The sequence below is a fragment of the Dipodomys ordii genome, unplaced genomic scaffold (assembly GCF_000151885.1).
Source record: "Dipodomys ordii isolate 6190 unplaced genomic scaffold, Dord_2.0 Scaffold206, whole genome shotgun sequence".
Lineage (NCBI taxonomy): Eukaryota > Metazoa > Chordata > Mammalia > Rodentia > Heteromyidae > Dipodomys > Dipodomys ordii.
In genome coordinates this window covers 1,080,910-1,104,280 of record NW_012267422.1, presented here as the reverse complement: position 1 = coordinate 1,104,280, position 23,371 = coordinate 1,080,910, and the positions used below count along the sequence as shown (strand labels likewise).

Here is a 23,371-nt window from a genome sequence, read left to right as displayed (position 1 = left end):
GGGGCTGGCTGACTTCCTTCTCAGGGAAATGGCTTTCTGCTTCCCTGTAGTCTTAGATGAACCCTATTTAGTAACATCCGTGGTGATCAAGCCCCCAACATTTCACACTTGGGATCAGAACAATTAACTGGGACAAGTCACACATCCATTAGAGCTCCTAATGCCAACTCTTAATCAGTAAAATTGATCTGTTGCCAGAAAAATAAAATTATTTGTATACATACATATATTTATTTAATTGGCATAAAAATCACTGCTATTTAAATGATTATTGATCCTGTGACTGGACAGGTTTTAGAAAACAACAACCAAAACAATCTTCTTACATACACTATCTTACATAAAATGTTGGCTTAGGATTCTGCTCTCCAAATCAAATTCCATTTCTCTGAAAGGGTACTTACTTTTAGAATATCATCCAAGTGCATGACTTCTTGGTTGAGATCTTGAAACTCCTTGTACTGCTCTTTATGGGGTTCCAGTGCCAGGAAAAGCCCGTTAAAGGCATCTTCTAAGCTGCCATCCAGGAAGGATCTACAGCCTTCCGATTCCCCACTGACAGAGCCTTCGAAGGGAAGCTTCTCCGCAGCCACCGGCACCTCAGCTGACGTGAGCCTTTTGACCAGCTGCTTTGTGATGTTCCCTTCAAAAGTGTCCAGTTCCACAGGCTTGAGTTCCGAAGCCTCATCAGACTCCTGCAGGAGGGCCTCAGCCACACCATTCTCCATGAACAGGTGCTCTGCACCAACACCTTCAGCTAAGGCCGGCTTCCTGGATTCTTCTTTATCTCCCGTTGGGTGGCACTTTGGTTCTTGGTCTTCTCCCAAGGAGTTTCTGGAAGATGCTGAGCTGTCATCTTCCAGGCCCTCGTTCTGGGAGGACAGGCTGCTATGGGTAAGCTCTGCAGGGGTGATGGTGATTTCTGGGTTTGCTGAGCACAAGCTGGAGGGAGAGGCAGCTGAGTTGGAGATGAGGTTGCAGTCGCCATTGGGCAAGTCACTGAAGCTGAGAGACAGGGGCATTTTCTCCTCGGAGGCCTTTCCATTTTCAAAGATGTCATCAGGTAGATTTGACTGTGGATTTAAGGCACTTCATTATTACTTACAATACAAAGGATGCATTTGACATGGCTTATTTTCAGGCTAAATGGAAAGTAGTTAAAATGTAAAAACAAAACAAAACAAAAAACCCAGAACATTCATCTTAGCATTTGTTGTTTGTTAAAGTGTGTCTCTGTGTGCGTATGTATTTATGTGTTAAATAAAATTTAAATAACTCATTAAAAACTGTTTTCATTGTTAAACCTAGATGGAAATTCATAGGTTTGATATTTTTCCAAAGAGAAGGTTGGGGATATTACTTGTTTTCTAAGTTTCAGGATCTCACATTATTTAACAGCCATAGTTTTTCCCTTCTTTTTCTTCCTTCCTCCTTTCCTTGCCTTTTCCTTTCCTTTCCTTTTTCTTTTATTTTGACATCTATCTTAGAAAAAGGCACTTTTCAACATTTAGGATATTTTGTTCCCAAGATGTGAGACTTGGTTCTGCTTGAATTCCCCTAAAAATTATCCTTTGAAAATCTCTTCCCACAAATGGTAAGTTCTTGAAAGGGTTTCATCAGTTTAATATTCATGCCACAAATGATTCAAGCCCAGCAATACGTCTGCATAGTTTCTCTAAAAATGCGAGCAAAAAGGCTAATCAATTTGAAACATCCATCTCCCAGGAGGCAAACTCCAGGGCTCTCAGAACTGCCTAGAAGCATAGGCCGTTTCAACGATACTCTATTTTTCAGGAAGCAAAACTCTGAAGAGAGAAAGGTAAGAAATGTCCAGATAACCAGGCTGGGAATGTAGGTTGATTGGTAGAATGCGTGCCTAACATGTGCAAGACTGGGTTTAATGCACAGGAAAAAAAAAAAAGAAAGAAAGAAAAGAAATATCCAGGTAACAAAGATAATTTGTTTATGCCAGGGCTACAATTTCTTTCTTTTTTTTCTTTTTTTGTGCCAGTCATGGGGCTTGAACTCAGGGCTTGGGCACTGTCCCTGAGTCTCTGTTGCTCAATGCTAGCACTCTACCACTTGAGCCACAGCACCACTTCTGGCTTTTTCTGTGTATGTGGTACTAAGGAATGAACCCAGGGCTTCATGCATACTAGGCAAGCCACATTCCCAGCCCAGGGATGCAATTTATAACTCAGATTTCCTTTCACTGTAGACTGTATGCAGTGTCTAAATGCCAAATGTCGCTCTATGGAAATATTTTCTGTTTATTTGAAATTAACCCTTTCAAAATTGCTAATTTTTCTGCATTCCAGTTTTTTTGTTTTTTGTTTTGTTGGCTGTGGGGCTTGGACTCTGGGCCTACGTGCTGTCCCTGAGCTCTTCAGCTCAAGGCAAGTGCTCTACCACTTGAGTCACAGCACCACTTCCGATTTTCTGAGTGGTTTTTTGGAGATAAAGAGTCTCATGGACTTTTACTGCCTGGGCTGGCTTTGTACCTTGATCCTCAGATCTCAGCCTCCTGAGTAGCTAGGATTACAGGTATACCCAGCTCCAGTTTTTTTTGTTTGTTTGTTTTTTGTCTTTTTAAACTGGTAAATAGGACTTGAACTTAGGACTTCTTGCTTGTGTGGCTTGTTTGCTCAGGGTTGGCACTTGGCCACATGAGCCATGTCTCCAGCCTGGCTTTTTGCTGGTTAACTGGAAATATAGTCTCATAGGCTTTTCTGCCTGGGCAGACTTTGAACCTCCATTCTCAGGTCTCACCATCCTAAGTAGCTAGGGTTATGGGTTTAAGACACTGGTATTCAGACCAGATTGTATTGTAGTGTATCATTTATTTTTGCCAGTCTTAGGGCCTGAACTCGGGGCCTAAATGTTGTCCCTGAGCTCCTTTTGGTCAATGCTAGTACCACAGCACCACTTTTTCTGTCATTTGAGGTAAGCCTCTGCTGGCTTCGAACTGCAATCCTCATATCTTAGCCTCCTGAATAGTTAGGATTACAGGCATAAGCCACCAGCACCTAGCTCAGATTACATTTTTGAAGTACAGTCAACCCTTTATATCTAAGGGTTCTATATCTGCAGATTTAACTAACCATGGATAGAAAATATGGAGGAATCAGTCTGTACCTAACATGTACAGACTTCCTTCTTGTCATTATTCCTTAAACAATACAGTGTAACAACTAATAACAGTGTTTATTGTGGGTCAGGTATTTTCAGTAGTTTAGAGATGATTTCAACTATAAGAGGAGGATGTGCTTGAGTTATATATAATTACTGTGACACTTTACATAAGGGACTTAAGCATCTATGAACTCTGGTATCTGAGATGATTCTGGAACCAATTCACTGTAGATAACAGGACTAACTATAAATAGCATCAAACTAATGGTTATTTATTTATTTATCTGTGATGGTATTGGGGCTTGATCTCCGGGCCTAGGCACTGTCCCTGAGCTTTTGTGCTTAAAGCTAGAGTTCTACCACTTGAGCCACATCTCCACTCCTGGCTTTTTGGTGGTTAATTAGAGATAAGAATCTCACGGACTTCTTCACCTGAGCTGGTTTCAAAGTGCAATCCTCAGATCTCAACCTCCTAAGTAGCTAGGATTATAGGTGTAAACTACTGGTGCCCAGCTAAAGATGACTTTTATGTGTTTGTGAAGAGCAGTCAACTCCATATATGTATGTGTAAATGTGTGTAATTCTATTGTAATCTACTGTATTTCTATGAATTAAAGGATTTGGTGAAAGCATAATAGAATTAACAAATGGTGCAATAAACCATGACTGACAACCCTTTTAACCTCTTTAAAAACAGCCCTGACAAAACTGCAGTAAAATCTTTCTGATTGCCATTTTTTGGGAATCTGGGCTCAATGGTAAACCAGTTACCTTCTGAAATAACACCCCCCATGATCTTAATAATTGTTGTTTAAAAAAAATGAGAATCTTGTTACCATGGATACCTTTGCCACAGTGGAAAGAGGAAAAAAAAAATCACAGCACAAAAACAGGGATGATGGGACACGAAGAACAACCAAGTTGCATGCATGGCCAAGTTTCCCCACCCCTAGGACAGGACAGCTTTCACCGTTACAGAGAGACAAAACAAGACATGCTGAAGGATGCATGCACAGCCCTTCCCCCCACCCCCTTCCACCGGAAGTGGAGCACGACACACCCAGGCAGGCCACACTCACATAGAACTCTAGCAGGGCCTTGGGGTTCAGGCTGAGGGAGGGCAGGTCACTGACAGAGCGGCTGCGATGCAGCTTGGCAAAGAAAGTGTCTCTCAAGGCACTCAAGACAGACAGCCGCACGGGCCTGTCTGGTGAAGGAAGTAACCATCTCTTCAGAAGTCAAGGCAAGATGGGGGGGTTAGTGGAAAGTACCAGGTTACCAGGTTTCATTAGCAAGCCTTTCTGATGGACAACAAGGCGGCCATTATTTAGATCCATTGTGTCAAAAGACTCATCTTAGAGAACATTCAGAAAAGTCTACATGCCACGATCCAGCCATAGGTACAGAAGGGGTGAGGGGAAAAGGAAGGACAGAAAGGCTCATGGCCCCAGTGCATGGGGGCCAGCTGCAGCTGGGAAGGTGGTTTCCTTAGATACCACTGGGTCAGGGTGAGTTTACACATGAGATGGTTAGGAATTCTTGAGAATCCCCAACTCCGCTGGTAGGCATTTCAAATACTGGGTGTGAGCCATGGCTCAGACTCAACATGGGTACTGCAGGGATCACACTGAACTTACAAAGAAAGAGTGATCTTTGGAGGTGGGTGTTTCCGGGGTGCCCTGGCTGTACATGGACATCCGCCTTTGGAGAGCAGCTGTCTTGTTCCCAGTACCTGAGGAAGGCGTGGTGTCCTCCACATCAAAGGGACTGCAAAACAATAGGTCCTCAGCTAGGCATGTCTGTTAAAGCCATTTATAAGCATCAGGCTGAAAGCCAAGAAATCATCTCTTTATGTTACAATTAACCCAAACAACCAGAAATGGGGCTGTTTCGTTTGGGCCAAATTATTTTGTCAGAAAATAAATCAAGAAAAAAAGAAAAGATGAACGGAAGACTGCATCTACCTACCTGAGATCATAGACTAATACTAATTTAAACACAATTTATCTATATGTTGTTCTTCCACATGAATATTAGAAACTAAACGTATTTGTGCTTGCTCCAACATCACGAGATGCTGGAAAGGTACATAATAATGTTTTCTTTTGGTTGGTTCTAGGGCTTGAACTTAGGGCCTGACTGCTCAAGGCTAGCACTCTACCACTTTGCACCATAGCTCCTCTTTCAGGTTTTGGGTGATTCATTGGCGATAGTCTCATGGAGTTTCCAGCCCTGGTTTTGAACCGTGATCCTCAGATCTCAACCTTCTCAGTAGCTAGGGTTACAGGGGTAACCAGTGCCTGGCAACTTTTTGAGCTTTTAGGAACTTTACCCTTTGGGAGATTTTGTGTATGTATGTGCGTGCTGGTAACTGGGGCTTGAACTCAGGGCCTTATACTCCAGTTTGGATTTTTTTTTTTTTTCTGCTCAAGGCTGGTGATCTACCATTTGAGCCATGTATCACCAGCTCCAGCTTTTTTTCTTTTCTTTTCTTTTTTCTGGTTTATTGGAGATAAAAGTCTCATGGATTTGTCTGCCCAGGATGGCTTTAAACCATGATTCTCATATCTCTGCTTCCTGAGTATCTAGGATTATTATGAAGCCACCAGTGACCAACTTCTTTTGCCCTTTGTATATCCTCTATTTTAATAAACGGGCATATAGAAACTATATAAAATGTCTGATGTGACATTTTATGTGAAGTATATGAGGTAATTGATAGGCAATGAAGACACCATAATAAGAGGAATCTTCTGAAGTTAGACTATCTCATTATTGGTCAGATTTTTCTTTCAAACTGGTTTACTTGAGAAACTTTTTTTTTTTTTTGCAGTACTGCCATTTGAACTCAGGACTTCATCCTTACTAGGCAGGTATTCTTACTACTTGAACCACACCTTCCACCCTGCTTTGTGCTGGTTATTTTGAAGATGGAATCTAGCAAACATTCTGTCAGGTTGGTCTATGAATTGTGATCCCTCAGCCCTTAATCTCCCGAGTAGTTGGGAGTCCAGATTGAGATACTGGTACCTAGCTTCAGAGACAGTTAAATAGAGAGGATAGGGAGGAATGGAGAATAAACTAATTAAAAATAGGAAATCGAACAGCAGAGTAGTAATCCTAGCCAGGCTTCTCAAACAGCTGCACAGACTCCAGGGCCTGAGTCCACTGAGCTGACTGCTCTCTGCTTATGTTGATGGCTCATTCATACACCAGCTCTGAATAACACTAGCCAATCACATGCATTTCCACATGATGAATTTGAACAGGGAGGCAACTTACTACCAGGTGATTTCCAGATTCAGTTTGATGGTGCCCAGGTCGTTGATGTCCACAGCCACCACCTGAGGGCGGGCTGCAAACAGTTCTTTGGTTTCACAGGTCACACTGCCTACCAGGATGTGAGTGGCTAGTCCTTTGAGCTCTGTGACCTGTGGTGGGAGCAAGAAGAGAAAAAGGGGACTTTGTATCCGTCCCTTCCCCTTACTTCTTTCAGAAGCACATGTGACATCACAGGTGGCTATTTCAAAAGCCCAGCAGTGGCAGAGTTATGGGGGAAAAGGTTCTCATCCTTGTATCATCCAATCACAACCCCCAGACAATACGGTACCTTGATAGAAATGAACCCAACCACCAAGGGCAGGAAGACAGTTTCTTCTCCATCCCAACTCTGTTTGCCATTGACTTCTATTTTGCCTTTCAGTTTCCACCTCTGCCGGCCATACTTCATGAAAATCTGGGGGGAAGACATCAGAGGGCCCTCAGGTTCCACACTGCTCCCTCTCCAACCCCAAGTACCAAGATCAAAGCGGGAAGATGGTAAGTAGATAGTGCTCCTCCTTTCCCATCGCCCTCATCCTCCATTCCCTGCATCTGGGCTCTTAAGAGGAGCTGATGGGTGGGGAAGTGACTTTCAGGATGGGAGTAAGCACAGAGGGTGTGTCAGGGCTCTTCAGCAGAACAAAGGCCCCCACGTGGTGCCCTTCCATACACTGGTGAGCAATGCTTTCTCTAATTGGTTCTATCCTAATAGAACAGCTATGGATTGGGACTTACTCTCCACAGATTCCAACTCCCTTAGTGAGACAAGAAGCCATCACTAAATGTTATTTAGCAGTCAGCAGCAAAACATAAAGATATCTCCCCCTGGGTAAGGGAGATAACTAGATAAGGACTTCAAACCTACAAACACTGGGGACAAGGTAGACAGTCTCCCCTTGTCCAGATGGTCTTAATCATTATGAAAGGGGATGGATGAAATTACAAACGGAAGAAATGAAAGGCTTTTTTTTTTTGTCGGTCATGGGGCTTGAACTCTGGGCCTGGGCGCTGTCCCTCAGCTCTTCAGCTCAAGGCGAGCTCTCTACCACTTGAGCTACAGCGCCACTTCCGGTTTTCTGGTTGTTTATTGGAGATAGGAGTCTCATGGTCTCTCCTGCCCGGGCTGGCTTTAAACCGAGATCCTCAGATCTCAGCCTCCTGAGTAGCTAGGATTACAGGCGTGAGCCACCAGCGCCCGGCTCTTTTTTTTTTTTAATTTTGAATATACTTTTTAAAAAAAATGCAGATCTCTGTTATTAGTCTTTAGGCGTAGGATTTAGGATCAATCATGATCATGGATTTGAACTTTGTTACAAAGGACGGTTTGGGGGGAGGGAGGTCACAGGGCAAAATATGAATCTAGATTGTGAATCAGCCAAAGTGCCAGGGTTAAATTGGTTGTGTAGAAAATTGTGCAATGCTCACATCAAAGACTGTCCTTCTAAGTTGGCAGAAGAACTTAAGAGATGAAAGATCAGAATGTCTACATGTTACTGTGAAATGGCTTAGTAGAATAATAGTTCTATGATATTCATAATCATAAGACAGCAGAGCTGGGCGCTGGTGGCTCATGCCTGTAATCCTAGCTACTCAGGAGGCTGAGATCTAAGGATTGCGGTTCAAAGCCAGCTCAGGCAGGAAAGTCTGTGAGACTCTTATCTCCAATAAAAACCACTAGAAAACTGGAAGTGGTGCTGTGGCTCAAGCAGTAGAGCGCTCGCCTTGAGCTGAAGAGAGCAGGGACAGCACCCAGGCCCAGAGTTCAAGCCCCACAATCGACCAAAAAAAAAAAAAGACAGCAGATACAATATAATATTTACAAAGTGGTGATTGTATTGGAAGAGTATATGGGAAAGTCTTGTATCAATCTCCAAACTTGGCTTAAAATGACTCAGAGAACAAATGCAACTTGGACAAAATAAGCACCACTGCCCTCTAAGTCCTCAAGCCCAACACCAAGACAAACACATGACTTACTTCATATTGATCTCCAGGACAGAGGCGAGCAAAGCCAGCCAGACCTGTAAATAAGCAATTAGGTTAGAAGTACAGAGCACATTACCCCTCTTTAGAAACCTAAATTAGCACATGTAAATAACTGAAGTACTCTGTGGAGAAATTTCAGGTACCATTTTTTTGCAGGGCACCATCTGTGGATAACAGCTTTTGGGGGGCATTCCACCTATCAAGGTTAGACAGCCACACTCCTTGCAGGGTGGCTGTTTCTGGGCAGGGGAGACTGGGAGCTTGAGCTCTGTGTAGTATGGGGGCTTGAGCTCTACGTAATATTGGCAGATTACAGGATCAGAAAGATGCAGTCATTCATTTACTAACATATTTCCAGGAAAATGAAATGGTTTCTGCTTTTGTTTTGGTCCTATAAGGTATAGTTTCTAGGCACGCCGTAGTTAAGAGTCCATGCAATGGCTCCTGTTGCCTCTCCTGGATACACTCAATAGCATTTCTTCAGCAGGATGATGCCTGTATCTGCTAGGCAATGAAACTGCTGGAAATGGATTCTTACTGACACAATAGTAGTAATGAAGTAAATAAAATCAAAGCCAGGAGTCAGGTGCTCATTTCTAGAATCCCTAGCTACTCAGGAGACAGATCTGAGGCTTGTGGTTTAAAACCAGCCGTGGGGCTGGGAAGGTGGCTCAGTGGTAGAGGGCTTGCCTTGCATGCATGAGGCTCTGGGTTCGATTCCTCAGCACCTCATAAGCAAAAAGAAAAAAGCCAGAAGTGGCACTGTGGCTCAAGTGGTAGAGCTAGCCTTGAGCTGAAGAGCTGAGGCACAGCGCCCAGGCCCCCGACTGGACCCCCCCCCCAAAAAAAAACCAGCCGTGTCAGTAAAGTCCATGAGGCTTTTATCTCCATTTAACTAGCAAAAAGTCAAAAGTGGAGTTGTGGCTCAACTGGTGGAGTGCCTGCCTTCAGTGGAAAAAGCCAATGCAGTGCCAGGTCCTGAGTTCAAGCCCCTGTTCTGACACAAATAAACAAAACAACAACAAAAAAAGGGGCTGACTTGGAACTCCCGATCCTCCTGTCTTTGGCCTCCTGAATGCTGAAATTACAGGCATGTACCACAATGCCTGGCTGTTAGCATTTCTCAAATGCTTTCTATATGTCAAGCATGAGTAATGGTATGGGAAGATAGAACCGGGTACATCAGGAATGCAAGCAGTCAGCTCCCAGAAGCTTATCAGAAAGCTAAGGTTCACTTTAACCAGCTGTTTGCTGCTCTAGGGGCTAGTTGCTGTAACAATTATAAAATAGTGAAGCTTTTTACATTTATAGGGAGTGTACAAATTTTAATCAAGGAATTAAAGTTTTTTTTTGTCAGTTGTGGGTCTTGAACTCTGGTCCTGGGCACTGTCCCTGAGCTCTTCAGCTCAAGGCTAGCGCTCGACCCTACTTCCCCTTTTCTGAGTAGTTTGTTGGAGATAAGAACCTCACAGACTTTCCTGCCTAGGCTGGCTTTAAACCACGATGCTCAGATCTCAGTCTCCTGAGTAGCTAGGATTACAGGGGTGAGCCCCTGTACCTGGCTTAAAGTTTTGTTGTTTTTTTTTTTTTTAAATAAGGAAAAAGTGGCACTATGGCTCACACTTATAATTCTAGTTATTTGGAAGGGAGAGATCAGGAGGATCGTGTTTTGAGGGCAACCTGGGCAAAGAAAAGTTTTCAAAACTTTATCTCAACAGAAAAAGCTGGGCATGGTGGCATAAACATGTCATTTGCTAAACTAGGAAATATAAATAGGGGATCGTAATCCAGGCTGGCCCAGACAAAAAGTGAGACCCGATTCAAAACTAATAAATACAAACAAGGGCAAAAATCTTTATCATTTAACTTTCTAATGAAAAGCAATACAACTTTATGACTAAAATTACAATTACACATTCAGTACAGCCCAGCGATGGAGGCTCTCATGCTTGCAATCCAAGCTATTCAGGAGGTTGAGGGATACAGTTTTTAAAGCCAGACTAGGTAGGAAAGACTGTGAGACTCTTATCTCCAATGAAGCACCAAAAAGCTGTGGCTAAGGGAGTAGAACGGGAGTCAAACCTTGAGCACAGAAAGCTTGGGGACAGCAGTCAGACCCTAGTTCAAGTCCCAGGACTGGCACCAGTGTAATAGAATTGTGAGCAAAATAAAGGCAGTATATGACTTCAACTATATATCAGCATATTCATAGGAATAATTATAGAAAACTATTTTTATTATATAAAATATTATAAATATAAAATATATAAAAATAAAATATATAAAAATATTTTTATTATATATAATATTATAGAAAAATAATTATCTCTAGTAGGACAGAATTATAGAGAAAGCTAAGTTTTTATTTTTAGAAAAGATCATTTGAGGGCTGGGAAGGTGGCTCAGTGGTAGAGCGCTTGCCTTGCATGCTCGAGGCCCTGGGTTCGATTCCTCAGCACCTCATAAGCAAAAAGAAAAAGGCCAGCAGTGGTGCTGTGGCTCAAGTGGTAGAGTGCTAGTCTTGAGCTGAAGAGCTGAGGGACAGCGCCCAGGCCCAGAGTTCAGGCCCCACGACCGGACCCAAAAAAAAAAAAAAGAAAAGATCATTTGATTATTTTATGATTAAAAAAGAGAAAAAATATAAGATTCTAACACACTGGCAGGCAGCAGAAGCACACATAAAATGCTGATTGGATGCTTGTAACCATAAACAAAATTTAGCCCTGGCTGGAACAGGCACTTAAGAGTTTAGTGTTGAGTTATATCTCTAAATGTTTTAAAAACAAGGCACTACTTTTAAAATGTGACAGTGGAGATCCAAGAAGACACACAATCCTTCCCTGCTTAACCAATAATGTTACACATGCAGCTTGTAGAGGAAATAATTCCGATTAGCTGGCACAAAAAACAGCTCTTTGAGCCTTATTCTTTCACACGTAGAGACATCTGGAAGATGAACTAAATCATTTGGCTCTCTAGACTTTTCAAGATGCTATTTGTAACTTTCAAGTAATAGTTTTTAAATTAAATAATATTACCCATGTAAAGATAATGAGAGTTTCACATAATTAGTTTTACCATCTATGAATAGTCCTATTAAGTTATGAGATGATTTTTTTTGAAATGTTGGCATTTGAATCCAGGCTCTTGCACAACTAAGCAAGTCCTCTACCACTGTACTATATAACCCAAGTCCTAATAGTGAAACTCTTACATGAACAAATGTGATCCCACCTGCCTTAGTACCACTATGCTAAAACTCCAAGATCCAGTCTTGTAAAAGAACCTGTTGTTACCATCTAGTGTCAGTAGATGGCAGCAAGGCACCAGTTTGCATGCTTTCCACACTGAACCCATTAAAGAACAGCTTTCACTAACAATTAGAACCTAAACAAGCTACTTAACTTACTGATGAGCCAAATTAAACCTATCTTCACTAATAATCCTGAGGAATTTAGTCTTTAAAAAATACTTCTGAAAGAAAGTTTAAGTGGCTGGCTTTTACAAATCCAGAGCTTGACACACTACTTCTAATAAACTCCCAAGTACTTAAAAAAAAAAAAAAAACCCTGCAAATTAGTTTAAGATTACTACCATAGCCTGTTTACTGTACCACTACAACAGAAACCTGGCCTGGTATTGAGTAAAGAGGAAAATCCTTTTCTAAATTACCAGGAATTTTGTTTCTGAAGCAGCAATATCTGAATTCCCATTCAGGGTATGTAATAGATTTATGTTAATAAGGTAACAAAAGCAATCAGGTAACAAAATGGCAATCATCAGAGAAAGTAGTTCTGGCCTGGTGCTTCTAAAAGCTCTGCTGTGACAGTGCTCATGTACTGGCAATACAATTAGCAATGCCAGTGGGCCAGGGGTAGTTATCGCCTGTCCTTGAGGCCTGGCTGGTTTCTTTCAAGCGCTGCTCTGTGGTTGGTTGGCATTTGCACAGTTGGCCCAAGCTGAATGTTTTCTTAGCAATTTAGTTATTACTATTACACTGTCTAAGAAGTATTTGTTATGGCTCCTCAAAAACTATGGCAGGGGTAATTTCCCAGGAATAAACATGGGGAGGTGGCAGGTTGTGGGGTGGGGAACCTTTGTACCAATAGTTCTTTTTCGGATGTTTAAATCTGCTCACATATTACTGCAATAGCTTTTCCAAAGCCTGAACTGCAGGGCTCAGGGTTACACCATGCAGCTACGATTTGGGCTTCCTTTGCCAGAAGCCATTCTACCAGAAGAATGCTTTCTACCATTTTGTTTCCCACTTCTACTGTTAGTTTTCCTCCCAAGAGTCAACACTTCCTACTCTAAGGAAAAAGCAGCCAACAGTCATCCTATTGCAGGCCTTATTGATTTATTGACCAGGCATAGTAATTCAGCTTTCCTTGTGCATTCCAATGGCCTGAGTTGCTTGAAAAGCTGGGAGGGCCTTTTGGATGCACCCCCCTACACATTACTTGGAGTAATAATCAAGAGGAAAAATCAATTTTCTCTAAGAGTCTGTGTTTCTTAACAGTTAGCGTGTGGGCTGAGGCAGAGGGGTCAAGAGTTTGAGGTCTTCTTGGTTCACTGATATGCATCTAGAGTTCTTTTTAGCTGAGCAGCACTGGTGGCTTTTCACAATCTAGCTTCAAAGAACTCTCTACAGCTCTTCTCTCAAGCATTTGAGGCACACTAATTTGTCATTTGGGGACATTATTTCTACTCTTGCCCCCTCCCAACCCCCCCCCCCCCAGCAGTCCTGGCCCTTGAACTCAGGGCCTGGGCATTGTCCCTGAGCTTCTTTTGCTCAAGGCTAGCACTCTACCACTTGAGCCACAGTGCCACTTCTGGCTTTTTCTGTTTATGTGGTACTGAGGAATAATCAAACCCTGGGCTTCATGCATGCTAGGCAGCCACATTCCCAGCCTAATTTCTACTCTTTGATGAATGGTATTCCAGTCCTCCTGGTTCTAAGAATTCCATTGGGACAACCTTCCTCCTCTCCAGCCTCACTCTGGTGAATGGCATTTTCCTTTCTGTCTTGCCTACTTTCTCTCCCTCCATCTCTTCTTTCCAAGATGGAATCTTTCTATGTAATATAATCCAGACTGGCTTCTGACTCTTGACATACCCCTTTCCCCCTCCCCCCCCCCATTCCACATCAGCCTCCAACCTCGTCTCCTTTGCCTACTCAGGATTCTAGTTATTTACTAGTCCATTTGGTTATCCAAGCCATGGAATTAGAAGGCACTCATCCATACATCCACTTTCTCCAGTGGGGAATGAGGCAGGGACTATTGAGAAGGAGGCACCCAGTGCCTGGCCAGGAGCAGTTGCTCAGGAAGTGCTTGCTCCACTCTCTATCCATCTCCCTTCCTTCTACCCCCTCCCACCCAATCACCTTCCTGGCCGGGCTGTCAGTTATGTGTTGGGGGAGGGGCCAAAAGGGAAGTGTGGATGGGTGTGGTGACAGGAAGCTAAAGGATGCCAGGTTCAAGGATGTTATGAAACAGAGTGTTGGGGGTACTTTTTTTGTTTTATCAGAATCGAGAACAGAGGAGAAAGCAGCACAAGAGGGCTATCTTGACAGCACAAGAGCAATCCCTTTTCTGGAAGGAGAGAATTCCAAGGGGGTACTGCCCTTCAAAAGGCTTCACAGATGGAGTGTCTGAGTTCTTAAGCTAGATTAGGAAAGTGGAGCTGACAGAAGTCTACCAATGGAAAAGGAGAAAAATTCATTTCAGGTCTGGGAGACTCCTGGAGTTCAAGTGGAAGTTAAGGAAGAAGGTGAGGCAAGCAAGATGGACAAAAAAAGGGAGAGACAGGTCAGCAGAGACTCTCACAGTCCACCATGGTATCTCATTGGAACCAAACACATTCAGGCGCTGGGTGGTCAGATTACCCTCCCCCACGCCCAGGATGGCAGGGTTCCAGTCTCATTCCCTCACTCACTACCAGGCCTGAGGTTGATTGGGGAAGTGGGCGGTATCTTTACTTTGCCTTTCTTCTGGGTTACCTGTGTGCTAGACTGAAGGACACCTCCCCTAGGAGAGATCATGAGCTCTGGTTAATAGTATCTGCTTGGCTGCTAGAACTTCCTCATACTGTAGGGTGGAGGGTGAGAATGCATTAGGAATCAAGAGTCCTGGAAACGAGTTTCAAGTGTGACGCCACCTTACCGTATTACTTCTGAGAAATCACGTAACCTCTCTGGGTTCCCATTTCCCATCTCTAAAATAGAGAACTTCTGCCTCTCACCAAAAAATCGTGTAATAATGATCATTGGAAATGGGGGGAGGAGGGGCTGGGAATGTGGCTTAGTGGTAGAGTGCTTGCCTAGCATGCATGAAGGCCCGAAAAAGCCAGAAGTGGCTCTGTGGCTCAAGTGGTAGAGTGTTAGCCTTGAGCAAATGCAGCTCAGGGACAGTGCCCAGGCCCTGAGTTTAAGCCCCAGGGCTGGCAAAAAGAAAGACAGAGAGAGAGAGAGAGAGAGAAAGCAAGCAAGCAAGCAAGCAAGCAAGCAGAAAGGAAAGAAAAGAAAGAAGGAAAGAAAAGAAATGGGGGGAGGAGGAGCATGCAACGTACTTCACAATGATGTGTGCCTTTCTCGCTGGCTCTAAGACTGTGCTAGTGTGCATGTGCGGTGCCCAAGGACAATGGCTTTCCAGAACCAAGCTGCCAAAGTATCATACTGAACGTTTAAAACCCCCCAAAAAACTATTCTATGGGCCCATCCTGGCTCTCTAGACTAAGGCTTCCTGGGAAGAAAGCAGCCTGATTGATTTTGAACCACTGAGTCAAGTGGTGGTGGTGGTGGGGACTGAAAAGAGTGCACCTAAAAAACTAGAAAGGTTCACCCTCAGTAGGAAAGTGCTGAGGTTTAACACTGACGAACAAACTCAGATCTCATTCATTACTAGATCCCTTGGCTGCCCAGGGTGAGGTTGATTTTGTTCCAGGTAAACTTAGAGGTTCTCCTGGGTGAGGCACAGTTCTTACAGTCATTTCCCTCCCCAGTTAGATGACTCATCTACAAATGAAGATCTCCTGTTGAGCCCTTAAAAAAAAAAGTTTCCCTTCTTTACTCCCTTAATTGCAGAACAGAGAAAAGAATGCGATTAACTCTCCATTAGCAACTCAGGAATCATGCTGTACGCTGGCTCAGAAAAAGAATGGCCCTCTCAGCTTCCAAGAGCCCAAAGTTGGGAAAGGAATGGACTTGCCAAAGTGGCTGCTTATTTGACAGCCATGCCTAGACACAGAGCTGCAACTGACCACACCAGAGCCAAACTCTGTTGTCTGAAGCCAGACTTCCTTTTTGTCCTGAGATGCTGCTTAAATCAACGATTGGAACTTTCTGGAATAAACACCACAAGGTCAGTCCTCTTTGGGTTTAACACCAAGAATCAACATTGGTAGTCTACTAAACCATGGGGTGGGGGTGTAAATGAATAATTTAAATGACAGTACAAAAAAAGCCAACAGATACGAGCAGATGAGAAGCGTGCTGCACAGCAAGGCTTTCCAGAACAAGTCAACTGGTAGGAAAACTGGGAGACTGGGGCTTATCTGAGATGAAAGGAGACCTAAAAGGTATGCATAACCAGTAATTATAATGCAAGGGATTTGTAGCCTCATTTAGGCAAAGCAACTGCACAGGGCATTTTTGAGGCAACTGGAGAAATTTGATAATAAAATCGGTTACTCACCAAAGGCTTGCTCATTTTGTGATTTGGTGACAGGTCTGAGGTTATATAAGAAGTTGGCCCTATTCCTTAAAGGATGCACACAGAGGTATGCAGGGCAGGCTGATTGACATATTTGGGTGCTTGTTTCATCAAAGCCTTCTTTTCATCAAAGAGAAATCAAAAGTAAACAGATGAAGCAAACACAGCAAGACTTTGCTAATTATTAAGTCTCGGTGATGGATTTATGAGGGCTCACCGTAATGTTCTCTTTACTTTGGTGTATGTTTGAGATTGTGTCATAACATATACTTTTAAGTGAAAAGGCAAGACTCAAGATGAGAGGCATCAATACACGAACAGAAGTAAGGAGGCCTGAGACGGGGGTGGTACTGTCTTGGTAAGGAAAATCAAAATAGCAAGTACTCTCAAACTTGAGAGCTCTTAGCAGAGATAGCGCCTTGCTGTCTCTAATGAAAGATTACCTTTCATCTTGATGGAGAATTCTCCCAGTAGATTCTCGAGCTCCGCTTCAATGGTGCACATATTCTGGGAAGAGCAGAGGCCATGGCATTAGAGCTAGCTTTTCTTCACATAGCAACTCAAAATATACCACCCATCCACAGGAAAGCAACCATTACTTAAGCTATAGGAGACACTTAGGTGTTCCCAATGAGTTGCCCAGCAAAGGCTTTGAGACATTCATTCATTCATCTGGCCATTCGTTTATTATCTATAAATAGTTGTGCAAAGGAGTTTCAGTTCAAGATGTCAGTTTGTGAGTACAATGGGTCTTGCTTACTGTCACCTCTTTCTCCCCCATCCAATCTTTGAGACATTCTTGACATTCTTGTTTGAGGCTATGGGATGAACAAGTTATATGATACTAAAAGCATTCTGACAAACCCCAAATGTAGGATATTCTCTAAGATCTGATCTAGACCCTGCAACAAAGGCAGAACCATGGGAGGAAATTCTAGGGAAAGAGACTAAACAGATATGAGAACCAACATTTGATCATGCCATCATTGGCAAGATAAACAAGTAACCTGAAAATTTAAAAAGCAGTATTTCATCAAATAGGGAAAACTTGAAAATGGGTAAGTCACCTGCTGACTGTTAATTTTCTTAGCTGTACAGGGCTATGTGTGTGTGTGTGAGCTGATGATGCATACCTATGTAGGCTACTCTGAAGAGGTCTATACTATATGTTAAAGAGGCTGCATGAGCCACTGTGGAATGCAGACTTATTTCATAGCATTATATAACACATGCATTTTTTTACTTGTCATAAAAAATAAACAAAGCAAAGATGCATGCTAAAATTCTTATGAGGTAAAATATCATGATGTCTATTATTTATGGTCAAGTGGCAGAAGAAAAAAACTGAGTAGATGAGACAGAGAAAAGTGAATGTGGAGGACATGTTACCAACTGGGTAATCTATATAATCTGTGTATGGTGTTCTGTATAATTACATTTATTTATTATTTGTTTATTGCAAATTTATTATTTATTGTTAAACTCCAAACCTGGCACTTGCTAGGCATACAAAATAATCCTAGGAATTGTCCAACATACCCTCATCAAGCAAGTGACTTCATTCATGACATCTGATCTCTGAATAAAGACTGAAGGATAGTGAGAAGTCGGGCTTTAATAATTTAGTCTCTTCCTCAAAGGCACTGTTAATAGCTGACTCCAGGAGGAGTGAAGATCTTTGTGTCAGATACTTAGGCCTCAGAGACCATCGAAAACCAGAAAAACACACTTCAGTTCCTGGTTCTTTATCTCATCTCCTTTAAGATAAAAAAAAATAGTGCTCTCTCTCTCTCTCTCTCTTACACACACACACACACACACACACGTATAAAACTGTAAGCAGGATGGTTTCTGATATCCAACGCTGACAGCACGAACAGCCATCTTACCCACAGGGTCTGTTCAACCTTCAGGAATAAAACTAGATGAGGCTAGAGATTATTTGAAAGTGCAGTTAAATGACAAATCTTAGGGCACTATGCCTAATTTTATTTAAACAGTTCTACTGATGGTCTTGCTTGCATGATTTATTTCTTTATTTTTAGGCTAACAATAAAGCTTATCTCTCTAGAGAGTGGAATGAGGTTGTGAGTTGCTGTTCTCCTTGTTTTGTTTTCAGCAGTGGCCCATGAATCAAATCAGCCCCAGGGTGGTGGGGGGGGGGTCTCGAATCTAAGCAGGTCAGCAGTTGGTACCTCTGTGTATTCTTTGTAGCTCCGATTGATCTCTGACAAGCTCTCTCGGGCAGCCTTGCTGGCAGGGGAAGTGGCAAAGGCTTGTTTCATTTTGCTGGCACCATCTTGGAGGCGTCGTTGGATACAATAAGCTTCATAGAGTTCATCTACCTGCCAGAATCAAAACAGGAAACACAAAGATTTAAATATCTGTCATGCTTGGAAGAAGTCACACAGATCATTGGTATCTGCTAAAGGCACTTTTTTGTCCTCTGCAAGGAGGATCTTGTAGAAGCATTATTCACTTAAGAGACTAATCATTTCTATTTTCACCACTGTCATCTATTTTCTGTCTCAAAAACGCATTTTATTCTGATCCAGTTTCCAAATTGTACAAAATGAAAATCTCCCCCCCCCCCCGCCCTTTGAGGCTATTGTTGTAGTTGTTTAAAATGACTTGGGTTGATTTGTTCATCTATAGTGGACTGAGGGAGTAAGACAAGAAAGACCAGAATCTTCTATATATGGAACAAACACTGGAAGAGGTTATAGTTTTATACTTAGGTGTAAATTTTATAGTATTTAAGGTTAACATCACTTTATTTTTAAGAGGTATTGTCCCAAGGTGATATTTACACATCTAGATTCAGTGATTTTTAAAAAAGAACTTGGGACTATGCATTAAAAACAAAATCAGGGCCTTTCCACTCAAGCCACACTCTCTTCCCCAGTTGTACTACTCTCAGATAGGGTCTTACATTTTTGCCCTAGCTGGCCTTGGACCATAATCCTCCTCCCACTGAGCTAGGATCATATGCCTGTAAATTCCTCTGTATAAATCATATCGTAATTTTAAAAATAAACTGAAAAAAGAAAAGAAACGTTAACTTGGCTACCTCTCTAAATCTATGTTTCTAAATAATGATATGCTGTTTCAAATGACTATTGGTTGTATTCATTTCATAAATCTGATAATCATGTAACACTTCTTTTTTTGGGGGGAGGGGTCCAGTCGTGGGGCCTGAACTCTGGGCCTGGGTGCTGTCCCTCAGCTCTTCAGCTCAAGGCTAGCGCTCTACCACTTGAGCCACAGCATCACTTCCGTCTTTTTTTTTCTGCTTATGTGGTGCTGAGGAATCAAACCCAGGGCCTCATGCATGCAAGGCAAGCGCTCTACCACTGAGCCACCTTCCCAGCCCTCATGTAACAATTCTAAGGCAATGATTCTCAGTCTAAATTGATCCTTGAACTTCAATGACCTAATAGCATATATTGAGTAAAAGCAAGGCTGTGGGTGTGTATCTTTTAATGCTGAGGACAGCACCACAACAAAGAATTCCTCTAATGTACCAGGAGGGCTGAGATTGGAAAACCTTGTCCTAAATTTATTCCGCCTGATGTTTATCTCTATAGAATTACGTTGTCTTCAGTTATGAATGCACTAAACCAAGAGCCATTAGCTATAGGAATTTCGGTAGATTAAAAAAAGGACCATATGATCCAGCCATTGGCAAAAGCAAATGAAACCTATTACTTTGGAAAGGCAGGTTCCTATCTAGAACTATCTGAATTTTTATTTTCGTATTAACTTTGTTCTTTCAAAAAAGGCTTCCATTTGATCTAGAAGAGGGCAAGATATGTAGGTAGGCAGCCATTGTGTTTGATCCTCTGAAGCTGAAGAGCGGAAGACCCTAGATTTCAGACTAGATTCTCCCTTTGGCACTTCAGGCAAACTTTTAGCCACCCATTAAAAATTATTCCTACTACTAGCTGGAATATAAATGTTACAATTGCTTCCTCCATAAATAGGTCAGTGGTGTTTACAATGTGAAAGGTTGAGACCAAAAATTATTCACTTGGTTCAAGAGAATAATTCTTTGTTGCTATTTAGGTCAGTTTAGCTGAGGGGAATGCCTACATTTTGAAAAGAATAATCTTTATTCTTCCTGGTCAGTAGATCTATCTCTAGGTAAGAGGGAGAGATGAGACTGAAAAGTGGGCAGATCTGTCCATAAGATCTTTTGATGAGTGTTTTCTGTACTTAAAACTAAGTGAGCTTGTTAAAATGCTGAAGTACAGCCCCACACTGAGACGCTGAGTTGTTAAGTCAGGGTTAGGCTAGGAATCTAAGATTTTAGATGAATATTGTAGATTCTTCTGATGAAACTTAACATTTAGTGTTCATACCTTTTCCACAATACCTTCTTACAGGTGTTTTTTGTTTTTGTTTTTTTCCTCCAGTTGTGGGGCTTGAACTTGGGGCCTGGGTGCTGTCCCTGAGTTCTTTTGCTTAAGGATAGTATTCTACCACTTTGAGCCACAGTACCACTTCTGGTTTTCGGTGGTTAATTGGAAATAAGGGCCTCACAGACCCCAGGCTGGCTTTGAACCTTGAGCCTCAAATCTGAGCTTCCTTAGCTAGGATTACAGGTGTGAGTTACCAGTGAATGGCCAGATGTTATTTGTTCAGTGTGGCAGAGATAAATCCAATTTTAGGTTTGCCTCAGTAACAAATATTTTTCAAAGTGAAACTACAAAAGTACTTATATATACATACATATACATATACATACATGCACACATTAGAAATATACATATACATATATATATATATATGTATTAAGCAAGATCTACTAAAACCTTCAATCCTCTTACTTTGAAGACAGGTGCATGGGTATGGATAGAAAGGGTACTGCCAATGGTTTTCCCAAAGGGAAAACTTTGCCTTACTCTGATAATTCCTGATTGTGCCCAGAACAAAGGGTGGATAGTACTATAGATCTCAGACAAGTTGGACCAGCAGTTAAACATTTACAGAATTCAGGAAAGGATATGTGGAATGTCATCTTCCATATAAGAAAGAGTGGAAGGAACCATGAACCCAAGAAAGATATAGGGAAAGCACATGAATAACCAACAATCTTTAAGTAATTAAAAGGTCTTCATCCAGAAGTTTCTGAGCTGGGTGCTGGTGGCTCACACCTGTAATCCTAGCTACTCAGGAGGCTGAGATCTGAGGATCAGGTTCAAAGCCAGCCTGGGCAAGAAATTCCAGGAGACTCTTATCTCCAATAAACGACTAGAAAACCAGAAGTGGCGCTGTGACTCAAGTGGTAGAACGTTCACCTTGAGCTGAAGAGCTGAGGGACAGTGAGTGCCCAGACTCAGAGTTCAAGCCCCAGGACCGGAAAAAAAAAAAAAGAAGTTCCTGAGACATAAGAGAGTAAAGTTAGTGGAGGAAGCAGCTTTGTTGTAGATAGTGTGGTTCCATCTTATCTGTAAATGCACTCCACTGAGAATGCAAGCCCTCTAGGACACATCATGCCCGCTGTAAGGACGCACTTAGGAAATGACTACAGAACTGAAGTAGAGCCCAAACTGAGTTAGCTTATTGGGCTTTATATTCTTATTTTCCCTGCATCTATGCTGCCTATTGAAGGCCATTACTGCTAATCAGCTTAGGAGTCAATTGGATAAGAAAGTCTCCATAGACTGGATGCTATACTCTGTCCAAAGGTATACTGATCCATTACTGAGGGCTACAAAACAGAAGCAAAGACATCAGGAACTTCAGTTACCTTACTAATGTGAAACTCCAGGCGTCTCATGTATCGTTCAATTGTTTTAATTTGCTGGAATTAAAAGAAGATGGTTAAGAAAAGTACAGCCATACACAGTTCAACTGACTGAGATCTGTGATAATATTTTTTTATTATCTCATAGGCAAAAGTACCAGGAGGAACTAAATATTTTCTCCTTTCCTACCATTTTTTGTTGCTATTTCAGAGATGATCCAATATCAATTTGGAAACTATTTTTCAAAATATCCAATATTCTGAGAGATGAATTATAATCCTGTGTTTACCTGTAAGGGAGCCCAATCTAGTGGATTGAATTGGATTTCCAACAGGGAAGTATTATTTCTTCACAATATTACACACACACACACACACACACACACACACACGCACACACACACAAATATCTTTTTATGGCACTATTATCTTTTTATGGTTTGAACTTGGGTTTGAACACCTCAGTTTGCTGTACTAAGCTGGTACTCTATTACTTGTCATGCCTCTAGCCTAGATTTTTGCTTAGTATTTTTGAGGTGGAATCTAGCAGTTATTAATGCTGGGCTGGCTTCAAACTATAATTTCTGCCTCTAAGTCATTAGGATTAGAGGCATGAGACACCAGCACCCAGTTTTATCATAATCTGTGTTTTATTTGCTCTAAATGGGCCTTTTTCACATTTTAGTGTCTCTGAAATGGGGGTGCATTTTGTAATTGCTACTGGCCGAGTGGCAGGTAGTTGCCCATGCATGTTCACAGAGAATCATAGTTGCACATATGCCATCTCTGCTTTATAAATATTGTTATGACATAATTGCCCTTTAAAATATCTTCAAAAAGAGTACACTATGATTCAGCATTGAAATTATTGTGTACACAGCAAGGCGTGGCAAGAGAGCAACCCTAATATACAACCAAAAAGAAAGAAAGAATGTCTCAGTCAGTCTACAAAAGTTTTGTTGGTAAGAATATAAATATTACATGAAAACAAGTTTAGCTGAAAATTTTATGCTTTGAATGGCACTGATATAAATGCGATATTTTCCCATCAAAGTCAACTTAAATATGATTAAAAAATATACAATATTTAAAGATAGATTAAATAAACGGCTTCAAACATTTGGGAAGTTTTCAAATCTGTATAAATACTGAGAAACACTATAATCTAGAAGCATTTTTCTGGACTTGAACTTAAACACTTCATTGAATATATATATATATATATCATTGCACATATTCATCATTATTAGACAAAATTGTGATTTTTTTCCCAAGATTAGAAAATACCTGTTCTCTAAGTAAGTGTGTGTGTGTGTGTGTGTGTGTGTGTGTGCGCGCGCGCGCGCTCCAATACTGGGGCTTAAACTCAGGGCCTTGGGCTCTTGCTTAGTCTTTTCTGTTCTCGGCTGCCACCCTACCACTTGAGCCATAGTTCCACTTCTGGCTTTCTGCTAACTGAAGATTTAAAAAA

At 41.8% G+C, this 23,371-nt stretch overlaps 1 protein-coding gene across 3 annotated transcripts in view; it reads right to left on the bottom strand.

The window, feature by feature from the left end:
• The window catches only part of Fam65b (family with sequence similarity 65, member B), a 105,614-nt gene that overhangs the window by 26,716 nt on the left and 55,527 nt on the right, over positions 1-23,371 (bottom strand). For all 3 annotated transcript variants that reach the window (XM_013035250.1, XM_013035247.1, XM_013035249.1), the window contains exons 6-13: positions 21,904-21,957; positions 18,347-18,496; positions 16,595-16,658; positions 8,431-8,474; positions 6,743-6,868; positions 6,415-6,563; positions 4,770-4,899; positions 405-1,073 (exon numbers count right to left, since the gene is read on the bottom strand). In XM_013035250.1, the coding sequence (XP_012890704.1) occupies positions 405-1,073; positions 4,770-4,899; positions 6,415-6,563; positions 6,743-6,868; positions 8,431-8,474; positions 16,595-16,658; positions 18,347-18,496; positions 21,904-21,957 (1,386 nt within the window). The remainder of the gene's footprint in view (positions 1-404; positions 1,074-4,769; positions 4,900-6,414; positions 6,564-6,742; positions 6,869-8,430; positions 8,475-16,594; positions 16,659-18,346; positions 18,497-21,903; positions 21,958-23,371) is intronic.